The following is a 21204-nucleotide window of genomic DNA, read 5'->3' as shown; positions in this document are numbered from 1 at the left end:
TAAGCCGCAGTGGAAAAAGAGAATGGTGGAGAGATCTCTTGAGATCCCCAGTCATCCATATATACCATATGTGCTTTTTGACCGCTTGATTTGTGCTCATTGTTTTCCATTAAGAAGCTGTGTATGTTGGTTGATGGTTGAGGATTCCTTCTTTTTCAAGCACCTTTACCTCTTCTGACACGTGGTTTATATGACCTCCAGCTGCATCATATGGACATATTCTGAGAACTGCACCTTATAACACATGAACTTTGTTTTGACATTCGAGTTACTGTTCTTGGGAATATATCTCCTTTTAGTATATTTGGTACCTAGCACTGCATGTTGTTATACGTTATTAGTTATTTGTTGCCAACATTCTTGTCAGCTGCTTTTTTACCATTTACATTTCTCCTAGCGTAGGTTGTTACTGTGTATAATTCTTTGATCACAGTATACTTTTTCAATATAAAACATCAATGTTGTAATAGCAAAACAAACAGTAGTGATATTTGACAATCCAATATAAGCTTACTTGAAATTTCTCCTTTCATGTTGTCAGTGCTGCCTGTCTGATGGCCATCTCTTTCATCAACTTCTTGGCTTCCTTGCGTGCTATGCAGCTTCTCCTCTGCTGTTTACTTGCAATTTATAAGGGCTGTATATCCCATGATACCTTGCTGCTTGCAAGTAGTGATTCCTATACTGTCTTTGATACCATATATCGATGATTATGTTACATAGATAGTTAAATAGATATCAAATATGGGCATAGGCGATCATTTAAAAGCCTTTTACAGGTTACCAGTTCAGAGTTACGCATTAGGTCTGGTGCTAGAATTATTGCTCTCACTCTTGACGGTCATGGTGATACTCACAAGTGTGGTGCAATCGTCATTTACATATGCGTGCAGGACCTCCGTGCACATTCGCGCTTGCACGGGGGGTCAAGGGCACTTTAAAATTTTGTTCAGTATTTTTTAGATACATTTATTTTTTTACACTTTCCCTTTTATCTTTTTTAATCAACTTTGCCATCACATGGAATGAGCAACATCCCTTGTGATAGCTTGGCCCCTCACAGGTCTTCTTTATGGAGAGATCTGGTGTCTATGAGAACCCATATCTCCCTTGTGGCCTCCAGAGCAGCCACTCAACCCAAGATCAGTTTGATCAGCTGCTGTACAAGCCAGTAACAGCTTGTAAATAAACAAACTGACATCACAGAGTGGGACGAACAGCGTCACACTCCCTGTGGACAGATTCCAACGAGGGAGGTGGGGAAACCCACTTCTGCTGTCTGTAACAGTGATCCTGCAGCTGTATAGCAGCTCCAGATCACTTTTATATGAAAGACAAATGCCTGCTGAGAAAATTGGTACCAACTGTAATCCTGGTATAACAACTTCAATACAAGGTCCTATATATAAGTAAGGCAGTATTCAGCTAGTAAAATTTAAAGATTACTCCTCAGTCTTGATTCCAAACATTTCATCAGTGATGTGGACACCTAAAAAATTATCCCTGGAAAAGAGTAAAGAATTGGGTCGGCAGCGCAATGTAACTGCAGCTTTAGGTGTGTGAAATAGTTGGGTTTTTTTTCCAGTTCCAGAAGTTATTTCGAATGGGTGGGAGGATGGTTTCTGACTATTATAAACTTTATTGATGCAGATGTAGTTATGTCCTAGAATTTAGTGATGGGCTGAATAGTCACTCAAAGGGAAGTGGGCAGACAAGCAGGGAAATAGGTAGAATGCAAGTTCAAGGTCAGCACACAGAGTGACTCTAAAGGGGACCCCCATCTGGGAATCCAGGAACTCTCAAGTAAAAGAAGATCCCTGGGTAGGAGGACTGCACGGGGGGGGATAAAAGGGGACCCAAACACAGACTCCCTACCACCTCCCTTCAGCAGGAGAAGACCAGCAGCCAAGAAGACTACAGGCAGCCACCCTCCTTTTAGAGCTGTACACACTTAGGAGCCCTGGTTGGTGTCCCAGTTGTAATAAAGAAGGGGAGGGATAACTTCCAGCACTGACCAGTTTGCTCAAGTGCGTCTACCCCTATACCTTGTTAAACGCCCCTTCCATAGGGTACAAGTCATCAATATTAGGGAATAACCTCTATTAGTTGGGCCAATCAAAGGCTTTCTAGGAAAAGCCTTATTTTTAACTTTAACTCAGAAGAATATGTGGGGAATGAGCAGCATTAGGTGTATCCAAAGTCAAGAATGTGCAGCTTTATCCATTGAGTCCACAGTAGTCAGCCTGTGGCGAGAAGATGAAGAAGCAATTTCCTGAAACTGGCAATTAAAAATCTGTAGCCTCTGCTAAATAAAACAAAAGTCAGTGTCCCTTACTTTGGATAATCGAAGTGCACTAAGCAATTCAGGTTGTAACGTCTGAATAATCAGAGGGTGGTGAGCCAGAAGTGGCATAGCCTTTGAAATAGATCAGATGCAGTAGAAAATGCTGCTTTAGTTAGACAGGCCACATTTTTCATGTTGGAGTACAGTACAAGACACAGGTCCCTCCTGTATTTTGTGATCTCCTTACTGCTTGCAAAAAAAAATGGAACCTCATAGTGAGCAGGGTTATATGAGTACCCTGGGGGAAGGAAGGGGGGGGCATTTCCAGCAAAGCTTTTGCCAGTGTCCAATCACCTGAAGGTAGCGGTATACAACTCATATTCTAAGAATAAATACCTCTATCCTATACTGTACTCCAGTTTATGGAATTCACAGGTACCTCAAAATTCCTGTTTAAATATTTCAGTATTTAGCATTAGACAAATGTCAATAAACAAACAATAAGCTGTAAAATAATAGCTATGGGGAAAAGGGGAAAATAAGTTAATTAGGCTGATTAGGGTATACTAAGGGCTAAAAGTGGGCAATCCCTTTGGGGAAGTCACAGTAAAGTGACAAAACGTGTCAGTGGCATGGTCAAGTGACATCATCACGCTAGGCGGAACCGGAAGTGATGTCTGAGTACATGTAACTATGCTGATGGTTTATCTTGAGGGGTACCTGTTTTAAAGAAGCGATTAGCTTTTGTGCACCGAACTTGGTGTACTATATTTGTAACTGTATTTCTGGCAGTTTTTAATAATTGGGAACTATTATGAAATATAATACACTATAAGCGGTACCTTGTTTTTTTTAATTGACTAGGTGGCATAATACATGGGAATTGATGCATTTGGTGCATGGAAGCATATTATCCCAGTTTAAAGGGCCCGGCGCATTTAGACCTAACAACTTTTCAGTGGGTCTAACCTAGAGGTAAACGGCTCGAGTGGTGGAGAACCACTGCACTGGTGATGATTGGCATAAGCGGAATTTCATGAACTGGAGCAGCGACAATTAGGAGAAATTAATCGGTGTCTTGTATTATTTGGATGCTTTATTTACAAACGAATGAGTATGGGTCTTTATATGCACTTTTTTCAAATGCATTCACAAGTAGACACCTTCTAATTTGTATGAGTGTGTATAAAACAATAGGTGGTTGTGCTGCACTTGTTTGAATTAATCATTTGTTTGATGTGGTGAATGAGATTTTACTATGTTGGGAAAAAAGCAATACAGCTTTTCTGACACTTTATTTACCGATTATTTGTAAGTTTACAAATGGCTGGCAGTCCTGCATGGACCTTGTATATAAAAGGCGTATAATGGTGGTTTTGAATTTGTACCTGATTGTTGCGTGTATTTTCATGTAGAGAATATTGTTCTTTCTCCACACAGTAATAAGGGATGCATTAATCTTACCTGTATTCCAGAGTGATTTGTCCTAGTTAGGCAATGGGGAAAAGCAGGAGCTCACTAGTTTTGTCAGTCAGATGCACAAATTGCAGCATAGCAGAGGTTAATAATGAAGAAAAGCTTGCAGGCACGTTGGCCAAGTCCTATACTCTTGGGGATTCATAGAGCTGAATTGACGTCAAGTCCTGTACAGTCACAGATGAGCTTCTGATACATAGAGATGGTAATTGAATTAGAGAGCAGCCACCTAATTACACCGTGCAGACACTTCATTGTCAGGAAGCATTTCATTACAGATAAGGCAAGAACTAGAATTTCTGTATATCATGGTACAGCCATTTCAGCTCCCGGCTATGACATGCTCATCCCTTACTCACTGCGTAATTAGTCTCCTGAGATACAGTTCTACAACTGGCAGCGTATCCATTCCTATTCACAATGTAAGTGTGACAATAGTAGTCACGTTGTGAATTTTTCCTCAGAACTATTAGAGCTGTATTTACCAGCCTCTTTTAATTGGTAATAGAAACCAAATGTGTTTTTTCGTTGCTAGTGTTATGTCTCCATAAGCCCATTGTAAGTGACTGTAAGTTGGCCATAGATGTAAGTAAATGATAGCAAGACAAAAGGAAATGATCTGCCAAAGCAACTTTATTCCTCTTAGCACTTATAGTTACAGTAGTGGCAGTTTGGTCCTCTTTGAAGTAGAAATCCAGGCAAACATCTGAATTTAGCAACAGACAGATGAGGTCAGCACTGGGTACTCTGTTCTCTCCTTCTATCATCATGCCCCTTTTTAGCATAATGACTGTAGCAGGGTTGACCTTCACTCTCCTAGTCTGAATGCTATACAGAGGATTGCAAGACGCCATTATCTGGTCAAATTCAGATACTTACACCAAATTCATGTATATGACCCTGTTTTCATTTGTGATTTTTTTATCTGCCTGGAGTTTAGCTTTAATCTCTAAGTTCACGTTTTGCATGAAATGGTCCATGTAGAAAAGGTGCCTATAATGGTACTGCATACTGGGCACACGAAAAGCTGTATGCGGCGGCCATGTTGTTCAGGTCCCCATTCACCGATACCATTTTTTCTGAATAAAAAACAAATCTGCAGTCTCAGCCGCTTATTTGGTTAGATCATTTCTGTCAGTACCCCACTCAGACTAGAAAAGAGGGGCTGCCCCTGCAGTTGACGGTTCTTGTGTACCACCAAAAGAAGGAAGACCTGTCAAATCTAATGAGAGCCACTGTATCATCTTGCTCATTGATTGGATTTTGCCAGTCAGGACAGGATTTGATAAGTATTATCAATTTCATCCCTTTTGTTTTGCTGTTACATTGTTGTCTCTTTGTTGCCTTTGTAATGCTTTTTTTTGTAAATAGATTATTTACACCATTTATTACCTTTTCATTATTAAACAATATTTTGAAAAGTGTTAAAATTGTCTCTAATGCATGAACGCAAAAGGATCACTGTCTCCTGCTGTTGTAGTGTAAATCTCTGGATATACCTGTCTGCGGTGACAGTGTGTGTACAGAAGTTTATTTAAAATTATAAATTGCTATTACTAATAATATGAATGATTACTATTTTTCAATAAAAAAATAGTTGTCGGCAGTAAAGTGTTAATTGCTTAGTTAAAACCCAGTGGCAATCACTCTCTGTCTGTTGGCACCTAGATTGTGGTCCTGCAAGCTGGAAAATCTTTGTGCAGGGTGAGGCTGAGAGTGTCATTGTTATATATCAGTGACAACGCTGTGTGCATTTGGTGAAATTGACAGTGGTCTAACCCGTGTTTGTCATAGGTCCTTAGTAGGTTAAAACACACTGTGCTAGTTTTCAAAATATTGTTTAACATAATTGCAATACCTGTAGGCCTGTTCTGATCTCACCTGAAGTCTGTCTGAATGCTCCATTGCTGTTTACATTTCCATGTCCTGGCTAGTTTTCTGAGCATGTAAAACATTTGACTCTCGCCCCCAAGAGTAATGTTTCTCCTTGGTGAAAAGTTGTGCAAGCATAGTTTGCGCTCTGTTCCCCAGCAATGCTGGACTCAGTGTCTCAGTCCAATTTTTATTGTCTCTGTCTCCATTGGGCAGATTAACCTTCATTTTTTGCTCCACACATAACAAAAGGTGATATAAAATCCCACCTTTTACAGCTGTCAGTAAAACTGGTGTTTCAACTGAAGATTTTTCTTCTGCATCTGGTAAGCTGATTTGCTTTCAAATTTTAGGTTTCCATCAAATTAGTATTCGAGATAAGTGAACAGCAATAAAAACCTAAACAGGTTAATGTTTGTATTCCTAAATGTTAGTACCTTGTCAGGAAATGCCCAAACTATCAAACATTTACCATTTTTAGGTCTTATCATATGATCCATTTGTATGTAAATGGCTATATAGGCTAAATGTCGTATTGCAGTGGACCCTATTAATACACTTTCTAATTATGGAATGTGTTCTCACCAGTCATAAGAGTAATTTTACTTGAACGCATACATCTCATCTGTGAATAAAACGTACAAGTTTTCTCAAAGTTGCAAAATAAGTAGGTAATTATTGTTTCAAAGGTGCAAGACTAGATGCAACTCAGTAATTGTACTGAATTTTGTATTACATGATTATATATAACTGAGGAGTGTATATGGCAATGTATAACTTATTGAAGCACTATTACAAAAATCCAATAAACCTCTGACACATAGGAGAGTGGCCTCCAGAGCACACCTGGGGCTATTTAGATTTAGCCCTGTGTTTATGCTTCAACATGCATTTCCTTTATACTGACATGCATTTTCATCTGCTTAGGTGTTCTTTTTAAATGTTTTCTTATTTAGAATTTGGAGTGGATAGTTACCATCCATTAACCAAGGCTTATTAATACATGTTGCCAGTGTATCAAAACGCATGTTATGATTTTTTTCTTTATGCGCATGTATTTTTCAAAATGCACTGCCCTGCAGCAATGCGATTGGAAGTCACTATTTTTATTATGGGAAAGTTGGACATAGTCATGGCCAGAAATATTGGCATCCCTGCATTTCTGTCAGATAATGCACCACTTTGCCTAGGAAGAGCGGCAAAAAAAAAATTTCAAGGTTATAAGTCCATCTCCAGAGATCTTAATGTTCCTGTGTCCACTGTGCACAACATTGTCAAGAAGATTACAGCCTATGGCACTTCCAGATTCAAGCTGACCTTTAGGTACAGGGTACAACTGTGTCAGCTCGCATTATACGTCGCCATCTGAATGAAAAGGGACGCTATGGTAGGAGACCCCACTGCTGACACAGAAACATAAAAAAGCCAGATTGAAGTTTGCCAAAACTTACATGAGGAAGTTAAAATCCTTTTTGGGACAATGTGCTGTGAACAGACAAAACAAATTGACAGCGTTTTGGTAAAGCCCACGCCTGTTTTCAGAAAAAGCAATGAGGCCTTTAAATAAAAGAATACAGTCAAACATGGTGGAGGGTCACTGATGTTTGAGGTTGCTTTGCTACTTCAGGCACTGGACTGTGTGCATGGCATTATGAAATCTGAAGACTACCAAAGAATTCTGGGGTGCAATGTAGGGTCCAGTGTCAGAAAGTTGGGTCTCCGTCAGAGGCCATGGGTCTTACAGCAGGGTAATGAGCCAAAGCAAACGTCAAAAAGCACCCAGAAATAGTTTGACAAAGAGCTGGAGAGTACTGTACTAGCCAGCAATGAGTCCAGATCTCAATCCCATAGAGCACTTGTTGAGATCTCAAAACAGCAGCTGGGAAAAGGAATCCTCCAATCAGAGACCTGGAGCAGTTGGGGTGTGCTACCAAACATTAAATTGAGAGTGCCAATACATTTTTGGGGTTTTGTGTGGAATGTGTCAGATTTGTCTTTTTGTTTCACCACTTTTTTGTGTCATACCAATGCAAACAAAAGAAATAAACATGAGAATGTCTCAACAGTTGTAATTGCAACAACTTTCTGGTCGAGGTGATGCATTATCTGACAGAAATGCAGGGTGGCAATATTTTTGCCCATGGCTGTATGTGTGTGTGTGTATAATATATATATATATATATATATATATATATATATATATATATAATTAGTATCTCACAGAAGTGAGTACACCCCACACATTTTTGTAAATATTTTACTTTATCTTCTCATGTGACAACACTGAAGAAATGACACTTTGCTACAATGTAAAGTAGTGAGTGTACAGCTCGTATAACAGTGTAAATTTGCTGTCCCCTCAAAATAACTCAACACACAGCCATTAATGTCTAAACCGCTGGCTACAAAAGTGAGTACACCCCTAAGTGAAAATGTCCAAATTGGGCCCACAGTGTCAATATTTTGTGTGGATACCATTATTTTCCAGCACTGCCTTAACCCTCTTGGGCATGGAGTTCACCAGAGCTTCACAGGTTGCCAATGGAGTCCTCTTCCACTCCTCCATGACAACATCACGGAGCTGGTGGATATTAGAGACCTTGTGCTCCTCCACCTTCCATTTGAGGATGCCCCACAGATGTTTAATAGGGTTTAGAGACATGCTTGGCCAGTCCATTACCCTCAGCTTCTTTAGCAAGGCAGTGGTCATCTTGACGGTGTGTTTGGGGTCATTATCGTGTTGGAATACTGCTCTGTGGCCCAGTTTCCAAAGGGAGAGGATCATGCTCTGTTTCAGTATGTCACAGTATATGTTGGCATTCATGGTTCCCTCAATGAACTGTAGCTTCCCAGTGCCGGCAGCACTCATACAGCCCCAGACCATCATGTAGCAAGCGTGTACACAGAGATGGACGCAGTTCAACCATTTTGCTCAAACCCTCCATTTTGTTAAGAATTCCCCATGTTGTCCCATCATCCCCCCTCCCTCTCTGTTCATTTACAGTGACATGTGGCCTGAGTGATAAGGAGTGTCACAGGAAGCCAGAGCACAGCAGGCAGCTCCGAGCTATAAAACCCCCAAGGGAGCTGGGGCCTCGCTGTCTAAAGAACCTGTGCAATCTGGCACATCGTAAAAGGATAACCCAAGCCTTCCCCTGAGTTCAAAGACATTCCAGAGGAGTAAGAAACTAGATAACTTTTAAATCCATTTTCCCCTATGTCTCATATCTTGGAATATGAGAGACTTACATAAAAAACAGGCATATCTTCAGATTGGCCATGAGAAGACAAACAGTTTGATATGTCACTCTTCTTGGCTGGAATATATAGGAAAGCAGAAAATTACATCTCTTGAACCATTCAAGTATGTATACCATATTTCATATCTAACCGTTCCTCGGATGCATCTGCATATTAATCTACCCACGGGTGGAATGTTACTTGTGCCTAGGAAAAGTTATGAGCCAAAATATGAGCTAGAAGAGATCTTGGTTCTAGTTTGGGTCTCCGCCCAGACACCTCTCCCCAAATGAGGCATTGGTCCTTGGCTCCAGAGACACCCCCTGCAGGGGGATTACAAAATAAGCTGTCAGGCCTAAGAGTAGAAGTCGAAGAACTCTCCCTTTTAACATCAGAACCAACTTGGGAGACTGTGCCCTTTTGCTCTGAAACTTGATCTGCTTAACACGGGACTTTTTGGCAAGTACTTATCTACCTAACTTTCTTTCTGTTATCTTTTTGCTGTGCTGTTTTCTGTATATTTATTTATATATATATATATATATATATATATATATATATATACACACACACAGCATTGGTTACATCTTTTTTCTGTAAATATTTTTATTGCACCCTTTTGACCTTTTAGTAATAAATCCTACTTTCTGAAAGTGTTGAACTGTTTCTACAGCTCTTTATTGCAAGTTACGAATTCCTGCCTCTAAAAGAGCGCTACTGTGTGTGTTTAACCCTTTGTATAACCTGTCTGCGGTGACAGTGCTATACAGACGATTATCTCAACCATCATAGTGTTATTGCTGATGGCAGTGTGAAGGGTTAATTGCGTAATTAACCTGACCCAGTAACAATCGCACTCAGTCTGCCGGTACATCGATTTGTGGTCCATTAGCTGGAAAATCGTTGTGCAGGGTGCAGCGTGCAGCTGGGCATGGCATTGTTATGCACGTGACATCGCGGTTTTAGATTGGCTAGTCCTTCAGTCACGAGTTTGGTGAGAAGAGCTGGGGTCTGATGCGCGATCGTCACACATGACACTCCCACAACCATGCTAGACTAGGCAAGACACACTTGTCTTTGTACACCTCACCTGGTTGCCGCCACACACGCTTGACACTATCTGAACCAAATAAGTTTATCTTGGTCTCATCAGACCACAGGACGTGGTTCCAGTAATCCATGTCCTTAGTCTGCTTGTCTTCAGCAAACTGTTTGCAGGTTTTATTGTGCATCATCTTTAGAAGAGGCTTCCTTCTGGGACGACAGCCATGCAGACCAATTTGATGCAGTGTGCGGCGTATGGTCTGAGCACTGACACCCCTTCAACCTCTGCATCAATGCTGGCAGCACTCATATGTCTATTTCGCAAAGACAACCTCTGGATATGACCCTGAGCACGTGCACACAACTTCTTTGGTCGACCATGGCGAGGGTTGTTCTAGTGGAGCCTGTCCTGTTAAACCACTGTGAAGTCTTGGCCACCGTGCTGCAGCTCAATTTCAGGGTCTTGACAATCTTCTTATAGCCTAGGGCATCTTTATGTAGAGCAACAATTCTTTTTTTCAGATCCTCAGAGAGTTATTTGCCATGAGGTGCTATGTTGAAGTTCCAGTGACCAGTATGAGAGAGTGAGAGCGATCACACCAAATTTAACACACCTGCTCCCCATTCACACCTGAGACCTTGTAACACTAACAAGTCACATGACATCGGGGAGGGAAAATGGCTAATTGGGCCCATGTTGGACATTTTCACTTAGGGGTGTACGCACTTTTGTTGCCAGCAGTTTAGACATTAATGGCTGTGTGTTGTTATTTTGAGGGGACAGCAAATTTACACTGTTATACAAGTTGTACACTCACTACTTTACATTGTAGCAAAGTGTCATTTCTTCAGTGTTGTCACAAGAAAAGATATAATAAAATATTTACAAAAAATGTAAGGGGTGTACTCACTTCTTTGAGATACCGTATATATATTTAGAATCTGTATTTGTATCTGTTTGGCTGACCACTTGAGCTCAATCTATTATTATGAAAGAAATATAATATGAAAAAATATTATTTTCATGATTCGGTATTATTAAAGCAGAACTCTGGGCAAAAACTTCTTTACATAGTTTTATTGCTGCTTTCCTACCTTCTTGAATGTGTAGTCCGTCATTTGGTTCCTTATGTAGTGTCTGAGAAACAGCATGTGCATTATTTAAATCATGGGGTTAATCCCCTGTGTTATCCTGTTTGTAAGACCTGCAGCTGCTATGCCTTTCATTCCCCCAGCCACTGGTCTTGGCACATCCCTTCTGTAGTTCTCATGTCAACAAACAGTGATGTAATTCCTGCTGGCTGTAGTGGGCAGACCAGTCTGAGTTTGTGGTCTGAACTGGCCACATAGGCAGTGTGCCCCTCCTCCCACAGCAGCAGCAGTCAGCAAGCCTGAAGCCTAAAGCATTTAACTCCATACATGCCTGACAACAACAGAGCAGCCAGGGGTAAAGGAGTCACTGGGGATTCAGAAGGCATTGTGACAACCCAGCAGAGAGACAGACATCAGTCATCACTATTAACTGTGCTAACCCCTGGGACACACAGGGAGAGAGAAGGAAGTTTGTGGCCACTCTGTATAAACAGAAGACAACAGGGGAGGGAGCTGAGTTGCTACACAGACTTAACCCCATAGCTGCTGGGGTGGGAGCTTAGCCTGTGGCTAACAGTTAACCCCTCAGTTGCCAGACACCTTTACATTTTACTAATAAAAGCACCTACTGATTAACATAACTGTCTGGCAATGGAGGCTCAGCTTCCTTCCTGGCAAAAAGGTGGTGGAACGTGTGCGGAGGAGATACAGGGATGGAACATGTGTGCGGAGGAGATACAGGGATGGAACATGTGTGCGGAGGAGATACAGGGATGGAACATGTGTGCGGAGGAGATACAGGGATGGAACATGTGTGTGGAGGAGATACAGGGATGGAACATGTGTGCATAGGCGGTACAGGGATGGAACATGTGTGCATAGGGGGTACAGTGATGGAACATGTGTGCAGAGGGGGTACAGCGATGGAACATGTGTGCAGAGGGGGTACAGCGATGGAACGTGTGCAGAGGGGGTACAGCGATGGAACGTGTGCCATGGACGTACAGTGATGGAACATGTGTGCATAGGGGGTACAGTGATGGAACATGTGTGCATAGGGGGTACAGTGATGGAAAGTGTGTGCGGAGGAGATACAGTGATGGAACATGTGTGCGGTGGAGATACGGAGATGGAACATGTGTGCGGTGGAGATACAGGGATGGAACGTGTGCAGAGGGGGTACACTGATGGAACGTGTGCAGAGGGGGTACGTGGATGGAACGTGTGCAGAGGGGGTACACTGATGGAACGTGTGCAGAGGGGGTACAGCGATGGAACGTGTGCCATGGACGTACAGTGATGGAACATGTGTGCATAGGGGGTACAGTGATGGAACATGTGTGCATAGGGGGTACAGTGATGGAAAGTGTGTGCGGAGGAGATACAGTGATGGAACATGTGTGCGGTGGAGATACGGAGATGGAACATGTGTGCGGTGGAGATACAGGGATGGAACGTGTGCAGAGGGGGTACACTGATGGAACGTGTGCAGAGGGGGTACGTGGATGGAACGTGTGCAGAGGGGGTACACTGATGGAACGTGTGCAGAGGGGGTACACTGATGGAACGTGTGCAGAGGGGGTACACTGATGGAACGTGTGCAGAGGGAGTACACTGATGGAACGTGTGCAGAGGGAGTACACTGATGGAACGTGTGCAGAGGGGGTCCACTGATGGAACGTGTGCAGAGGGAGTACACTGATGGAACGTGTGCAGAGGGAGTACACTGATGGAACGTGTGCAGAGGGGGTACAGCGATGGAACGTGTGCAGAGGGGGTACAGCGATGGAACGTGTGTGCAGAGGGGGTACAGCGATGGAACGTGTGTGCAGAGGGGGTACAGCGATGGAACGTGTGTGCAGAGGGGGTACAGCGATGGAACGTGTGTGCAGAGGGGGTACAGCGATGGAACGTGTGAGGAGGGGCTACAGGGATGGAACATGTGTGAGGAGGAGATACAGGGATGGAATATGTGTGCAGGGGGGGTACAGTGATAGAAAATGCGTGCAGATAGGATACAGCAATGGAATGTGTGCAGAGGGGTTACAGAGATTGACCGTGTGCAGAGGGGGTCCAGCGACGGAACTTGTGTACAGTGAGTACAGCAGTGGATCATGTGTGCAGAGGGGTTACAGAGATTGACCGTGTGCAGAGGGGGTCCAGCGACGGAACTTGTGTACAGTGAGTACAGCAGTGGATCATGTGTGCAGAGGGGGTACAGTGGTGCAACATATGTGCTGATAGTGTAGTGGTAGCAAAGCAGGTGTACAGTGGTAGTGAAACGTCTGCAGAGAGGGTGCAGTGATGGTAGAACAGGGGAATTCTTCCCACTGACAAGTGTAAGGAGGACATTCTTCCTACCAACTACTGACATAAGGGGGGCATTTCATTTACTGGCCACCAACATAAGGCGGACATTTTTTGCACTGACTCTCAATGAATTGGTTTTAGGAAGGGTTACCCTGAGACCTGAAAATTATTTTAGGGGTTCCCGTGGAGTAAAATGTTGAGAAGAACTGCTTTAAAATGTATAAGTGATATAGCATAGAACAGCTGCCTCTCCAGCTACTGTAGAACTGCAAGTCAAGCTGACCCTGCCAATTTATACTGTTCTACCATACATGCCAACCCATGCTAAACGATGTTTAGTTACCACAACTGCTGGTATCCAGAACAGTCTTTAGGGAGACTTCCTGTTTCTGTGACCCCTCTGAAAGGTGACTTCCCCTCAAATACTGTCCCTGTGACCCCACTGGAGAGAGACTTCCCCTTCCTGTCCCTGTGACACCACTGGAGGGAGACTTCCCTTCACTTCCTGACCCTGTGACCCCACTGGAGGGAGACTTCCTGTTTCTGTGACCCAACTGGAGGGAGACTTCCTTTCACTTTCTATCCCTGTGATACCACTGGCGGAAGACTTCTCAGTTCCTGACCCTGTGACACCACTGGAGGGAGACTTCTTGTTTGTGACACCACTGAAGGGAGCCTTCCCCTCGCTTTGTGTTTCTATGACACCAATGAAAGGAGTCTTCCCAACAATTCCGAGTCCCTGTGACCCCACTGGAGGGAAACGTCCCCTCATATCCTGATCCTGGCACAGGAACAGCCATAAAAGCATTGTCAGAGGTGCTTCCTTGCTGTACTATAAATGTGTTTGTCTGTGACCCCATGGGATATATTTCACGTCATCTCCTGTAATAGGTCTCTGATCGATTAGTTTATCTCCTGTTGTGGCTGGATAGGGAGAGATGGCATGTGACGATAGCAGCCACAACCAGTAATGGAAAACCTAGAGGGAAAATGTAATCTTTAATGAAAGTAGACTACATAGAATGAACTAAATTTTTTGCACATACATGCTTTACATTTATAGGATTGTCACCTAACTGTCCTGTTGTGTGGTGCTGAACGGTGTGGCTGGAGAGTGAGGGGGCGTGATTTATGTTGAAGTGGGCGAGTACACATTCAACATGTACCTGCCCACACTCACTGCAATTCCCAAAGGTTGATGGGAACTGTAGTTTCCTTTACCTGTAGAGAGCGGAGAAGATATGATGTAATCCCGGCTGTTACACCTCCTTCCTGGCAGAGCAGATGCTGTTATTTTTCGAACTACAATGATGACTTCCTGAAAATTCATTTAGACTTTTCTCTTCAATGGTAAAGAATTTCACAAATGTATTAACTGTGCAGTGTTTTGTGTAGAGGAGTGTACTAATGGGTAATTTGTTTTGCCTATTCCGGAGTTCTTCTTTAATAATAATAAATAGGGCTTATGTGATCAGCCAAGCAGGTACCAATATAGACTTTAAAAAATATATATATATATATATATTTACAATAATCGTAATAATAATGTTTTTCTCTTAATAAATTGAGCTTATGTGGTCAGCCAAAGACATCCAAACAAAGATGTGAGTGACAGGTAAGGGGAACCCCCCCAGTCAACGGATAGGTCATTTTCCGTGAAGCTGGTGCCAGAGAGGTTAGGGACCACTGGTTTATAACACAGTTTCGGTTTTTGGATTTGTGCTTTGGAATGCTATTTGTGTACAGATTATACTAGGTAAAAAGTTAATTTAAATTGCAACAATTTGTGGCTCAAAAATTTAGCACATAACTTTCTTGTATTTTTCAGGTCTTCAAAACTATTCCGTGCATTTTATGTTCCATTTGTCTCTAGCTGGCACACAACGTATGCTAATTACACCATTCTGAAAGCCCGACGGTCTAAGCAGGTAAAGAAGAAAAACATTGGATGAAAGAAGAATGAAGTGACACCATCAGTCAATGATGTTTTCTGTTCACCTGCTAACACTGCCAAAGGAGCATTTGAAAAACTTGTTGTCTAGTGCGGCAGCCGAGCATCCAAAAGTCTTGCTGCTTTCTCAGTGTACCCAACAGTCTGCTGATATGTTAATACTTCTGTATCTACAATGGACAGTACTTTGCAAAATACCACTTTACAATGCGAACCTGGGATTCTTACCAGGTGATAACTTGTATGAAGGCAGACATAAGTGTTCAGTGTGTTTCTGGTGTGTGTATGGGGTGTATGTCAGTGGATACATATAGAATCTAAACTCTGATCTTGGGAAGTACAAAAATCTTATTTAAAGGACTGGAAAATTGCTTAATAATTCTATATGGATTTAGATAATTTAATGTTCATTTTCACTGATTCAGCCTTGAAATTCCATTTCAATCATTCTGACAGTATAGGTATTGAAAGACACAGCAAGAGAATAATCAACTCTTATACAGCAATTGGCATTTAGTATGTAATCTGCTCCCCTGTCTTGACATTGTAATTGTCTGCCATGCAAAATATTCAGTTAGTGGATCTCCATGCACACATACACTATATTGCCAAAAGTATTGAGACGCCTGCCTTTACACGCACATGAACTTTAATGGCATCCCAGTCTTAATCCTTGGGGTTCAATGTTAAGTTGGGCCACCCTTTGCAGCTGTTACAGCTTCAACTCTTCTGCGAAAGCTGTCCACAAGGTTTAGGAGTGTGCCTATGGGAATGTTTGACCATTCTTCCAGAAGCACATTTAAGAGGTCAGGCACTGATGTCAGACGAGAAGGCCTGGCTTGCAGTCTCTGCTCTAATCCATCCCGAAGGTGTTCTGTCTGGTTGAGGTCAGGACTCTGTGCAGGCCCATTAAGTTCCACCAACCCAAACTTGTTCATTCATGTCTTTATGGACTTGCTTTGTGCTTTGGTGCACAGTCATATTAGAACAGGAAGGAGCCATCCCCAAACTCTTCCCACAAAGTTGGAAGCATGAAATTGTCCAAAATGTCTTGGTATGCTGATGCCTATTGAATTCCCTTCACTGGAACTAAGGGGCCAAGCCCAACCCCTGAAAGCCAACCCCCACACCATAATCCCCCAAAACTTTACACTTGGCACAATGCAGTCAGGCAAGTACCGTTCTCCTGACAACCGCCAAACCCAGACACATCTATCAGATTGCCAGATAGAGAAGCGTGATTAGTCACATCTCCACCTCTCTAGAGTCCAGTGACGGCATGCTTTACACCACTGCATCTGATGCTTTGCATTGCACTTGGTGATGTGAGGCTTGGATGCAGCTGCTCGGCCATGGAAACCCATTCCATGAAGCTCTCTACACACTATTGTGCTAATCTGAAGGCCACACGAAGTCTGGAGGTCTTTAGCTATTGACTCTGTAGACAGTTGGCGACTTCTGTGCACTGTGCGTTTCAGCATGCGCTGACCCCGCTCTGTCATTTTAGGTGGCCTACCACTTTGTGGCTGAGTTGCTGTTGTTCCCAGTTACTTCCACTTTGTTATAATACCACTAACAGTTGACCGTGGAAGATTTAATAGCAAGGAAATTTCACAGATGGACTTATTGCACAGGTGGCAACCTATCACTGTACCATGCTTGAATTCACTGAGCTAAGAGCGACCAATTATTTCACAAATGTTTGTAGAAGTAGTCTGCATGCCTAGGTGCTTGATTTGTTACACCTGTGGCCATGGAGGTGATTGGAATACCTGAATCCAATGATTTGGAGGGGTGCCCCAATACTTTTGGCAATAAAGTGCATCTTGTTTTCCCCACTTACATCATCTTCCCTACTGTAGTAGCTAAAAAAGTTAACAGTTGAACACCTCTAACCTCCATCCTCTCAAATGCAATCTCTTGTGCCATTAGAAAGACGGGAACTCAACCTCAGCTGATAAGCTTTTGCTGCTACATAAATATTTTCTGCAGGAATTTGCTTGATTTTGATTAAGTGTGAAAATAAAGATGAATCATTGGAAGTAAGGTCATCTATAAGCTTAAATTAATCCCGTCATGAGCGAGACAGAGGTCTCCATTACTTGGCTGTGCCTGAAAAAGCTAGTTTCTCAGTTGTCACAAAGAGCCTCACTTCACGATTTTGAGTTATCAACCTCAAACAAGCATGCAAATACTGAGACTGCTGACTCTTCTTTGACTTTCCTTAAAGTGGAAATAAAGGCAAATACTAACTAACTCCAAACCTACTCAGCCCTATTCTAAGCTTAATCTATCTAGCCCCGAAAAGAAAAAAAAATTGCTATACTTACCTGTTATGCAGCCGCTCCGGTCCGATCTCCAGCGGCACCGTCTTTGTGCTGGAGACATGGCTGGGAAGTGACATCACCCATAGAGTTACTGTGAGGCTTCCATTTTCAGTTGCCTCTCCTGCACACGCCTACATGCTGAAGTCGCCACTGACAGCTCAGTGTGGGAACGGAGCGGAGTGGCTGCAGAACAGATAAGTATAGAAATTTGCTTTACAAGGCTAGATAGATTAGGCTTAGAATGTGACTGAGAGTAGGTTTGTGTTAGTTAGGTTTTGCCTTTACTTTCACTTTAATTTTTCTTAATCAGTTTGTCCGATACATGTAAATGTAGATAGGGTCCAAAGTGGGTAGAAGCTTTGAACCCTCATCCCTTCGATTAAAGTAAGCACAGAGAAGCTGCTCATTTTGCAGTGTCTGTACTGGCATGGTCCCATCAGACACCAACTTGCCAACAAGTGTGTCCTCAATTGTGAAGTGACAGGTCAGTGCATAGCTTTACCTAATTACACTATCCCTTGGTTTAACAGAAGAAAAATTAAAATTGTAACTAAGCCCCTGAACATCCACCAGCCATAGACTGCCTAGGTTGCCTTGTGGATGATCCCTGCGGTCCTTTCATGACTTCTTCACTTGAGCTGAATGTGTTTAGTATAGTTTAGTGTCTTAGGCGCTACTGCCCCTTTAATAGTAAGTTATGAGTAGTATTTTAAATTTTGTAGATTACAATTGTTTGATATGGTGGAATACAAAATCTGCTTTCTGTACATTATTATCTTACTGCTGTATTGCCTAGAGAACATTTTGAGCCATTGTTTTGTCACTGTAAGGACCCTTTTGCACTGGTGAATGAATACACACAATAATACCTGATGCCGTAGGTGCTACTGGCATACAGCCAGCATTTACCTTGTGATTATTGTACACATGGTACATTTCAGCAGCATTTCTCAGACAACCTGTGTTGGTAAAGACACCAGTGTACAGGCAGCCTAATGTTAGTGCCTGATCAATGGAACAGATTGACTGAGGCACACAACAAAAAAGGATTTTAAATGCGGGCAAGAAAAAGGTCAGATATGTTTACCATCTTATTCCTTAAAAAAATCTGGTAATATCATTATAAGGAAACTGATATTTATAATGAAACTAATTCTGAGAGCAAGCTGCATAGATACTTGTAAAGTTGGATAAGTGTACATGGTTGCTGATTTCCATGGGAGCTATATACAGTCAAGTAGTAGGGTTGCATTCTGCATTTAGTTACTGATAATAGGATTCAGTAAACTGTTACAGGCATTTATGAAATTAAAATCACCTATCTTAGGCAATTCCATATGGGAATATACCTGCATATTCACTGTGGGAAGGGGAATGCTCTAATGTGCTCTTGTAGAGTCTGCTGAGCAGTTGTCTCATCATACTTATGCAATCCAGGTTGTTTGGCCTTGTCAGTCTGCAGTACTTATGAATAACAGATACAGAATAAGCATGCTGCAAAAGAGAGTCAGAATTCCTTACCTCTGTACTTGTTCTAAGTCACTGACTGACAAGCCAAAGCATGACAGCCACCTAACTAGCATTTCCACAAAGGAAGGTGTGTGATGAAAACTCACACAAACGGGTGCTTTAAAGCATTATATGTGTGTGTGTGTATATATATATATATATATATATATATATATATATATATATATATATGTGTGTGTGTATATATGTGTGTGTATGTGTTTAGATATATATATATATATATATATATATATATATATATATATGAAGAAAAAAAAAAAAGCCGGAAATATAGTGAGAGCCAGTGAGGGAGCCTCTCTGTATACACTGCTCCTCTCCTGCCCCCTCCTTGCACACACTGCCCCCACCCTCTCCCCCCTACAAAGAGGACCTCTCCACCCCCACATACGCAGACATTTCGGTTTTTCATTTCGGTGCACTAATATATATATATATATATATATATACATACACACACACACACACACATTATTTCTGGAGTACATTTGTAGTTTCCCTGTTTAATTCCTTTAAACACCCAATAACAACGGACGATGTGCCAGAACATATGAGAAGCTCATTTTTTGGGTTTTCATACACTGTAAGGAATCATTTTCTTTTTTCACACACCTCAATGAATAATGCAGGCTGTCTTTATTTGTTCATTTGAAATGTCCTCCGTAGTATTGTGTTTACAGAATGTGAACATTCCCAAGCTTATGTTTAACTGGATTAGTAATTATATGATCAGTATTGTAATGTTGTAAGCATAAAGCAACACAATACACTATGAGACAAGAGGACCAGATTTACTTATAATGTGGTTAATGTTATTCATTCTCATGTCGTCAAACTTTCTGTAAATTTTTAATAAAGGTTTCATGCAAAAGACATTTGACTGTTTTGGACAGATTTTTCTGATTAAACTTTTTCTTGTGCCACAATCTTAATTCCTTATGTTTTTGGGGTTGTATTCGATATGTGCAAAGAGAGATCACACAAATACTTATAAGTAAGACATTTATTACAAGTAATGACAGATACAAAGATAAAGAAATTATAACAAGAATACTTAACTAAAGAGTCTGTTTCCACCATGGGTCCCTCCATTATATGGCATGGCACACAGGTGACCACAGATTAATGCATATTGCAGCTCTAACACGAGACAAATATTTACAGTCTAGCTGTGTGTTATATCCTAGATTGTAAGCTCCAAGGAACAGGGCCCTCCTATCCCTCTTGTATTGAACTGTATTGTTGCTGTATTGTCTCCCTTTATATTGTAAAGCGCTGAGCAAACTGTTGGCGCTATATAAATCCTGTATAATAATAATACCAAACTTGTGTGTAAGCAAACCCCCCCCCATACAAACAACATGATGACCTTCTAAAGAAAGGAGAGTGAGGAGTGAGCTGGCTTGTCCAAATAGTCACATTCCTTTGTTATTTAGGGTAATCAGACCTTGTCCCCTTATAGCCCTTTACCAAGGCTTGAAGGTATTCTAAAACATTTGTGAGGCAAACATTGATCAGGAAATATGTATCTTGCAATTTCCCTATCAACAAGTAAAGTAAAAATGGCATCCATTCAGGTCCATTTATACCTAAAATAAGCAAAGTACACTTGGGTAGGGCAGTTCACAGAATAATAGTACCGCAGCACACTTACTTAATATTTAGTACAAAAAGTCTAAAATGTTTCTTCAACAATTTGCATTAAAAATGGGGTTTATTGTATAAATTTGCAAATAAACTGTATGTAAAGCCGCACTGCTGCACCAATACGCCTCTGCAAAGTGTGGTCTCTAACACCAATCAAGATCTTATTTTGAGATGTATATAACAATGGATACATTTAGAGCAGGTATGCTTTGGAGCGAAGTCTACACACAAAATGTCACTGTCCTGTTCTCAAGTGTGTTTGGAGAAGAAAACCAAAAGGTAATAGGCTTCCTTGCTAGCTCCAGCAATATATGGTAAATCTGGTGCACCTCAGGCCTTGCTGCTCTCTTAGGATATGGATCATCCTGGAAACTGGATGAAAGCGCATAAGAAGAGTGCACCAGCATCATGCATTTCCTAAGGTACCATCCATT

The 21204-nt window shown here is 41.8% G+C and overlaps 1 protein-coding gene across 3 annotated transcripts in view; it reads left to right on the top strand.

Annotated features, from left to right (window-relative positions):
- ALG9 (ALG9 alpha-1,2-mannosyltransferase) overlaps window positions 1–19998 on the top strand; it is a 221752-nt gene extending 201754 nt beyond the window's left edge. For all 3 annotated transcript variants that reach the window (XM_089670179.1, XM_089670180.1, XM_089670178.1), the window contains one exon: window positions 15147–19998. In XM_089670179.1, coding sequence (XP_089526305.1) covers window positions 15147–15270 — 124 coding nt within the window. In that variant the 3' untranslated portion in view covers window positions 15271–19998. The remainder of the gene's footprint in view (window positions 1–15146) is intronic.
- Window positions 19999–21204: the final 1206 nt, after the last annotated feature.

The sequence above is a fragment of the Staurois parvus genome, unplaced genomic scaffold, assembly GCF_062004578.1.
Source record: "Staurois parvus isolate SC_StPar_1 unplaced genomic scaffold, SC_StPar_1.0 ptg000087l, whole genome shotgun sequence".
In the NCBI taxonomy this organism is placed as follows: Eukaryota; Metazoa; Chordata; class Amphibia; order Anura; family Ranidae; genus Staurois; species Staurois parvus.
This window is presented reverse-complemented; position numbering and strand designations above follow the sequence as displayed.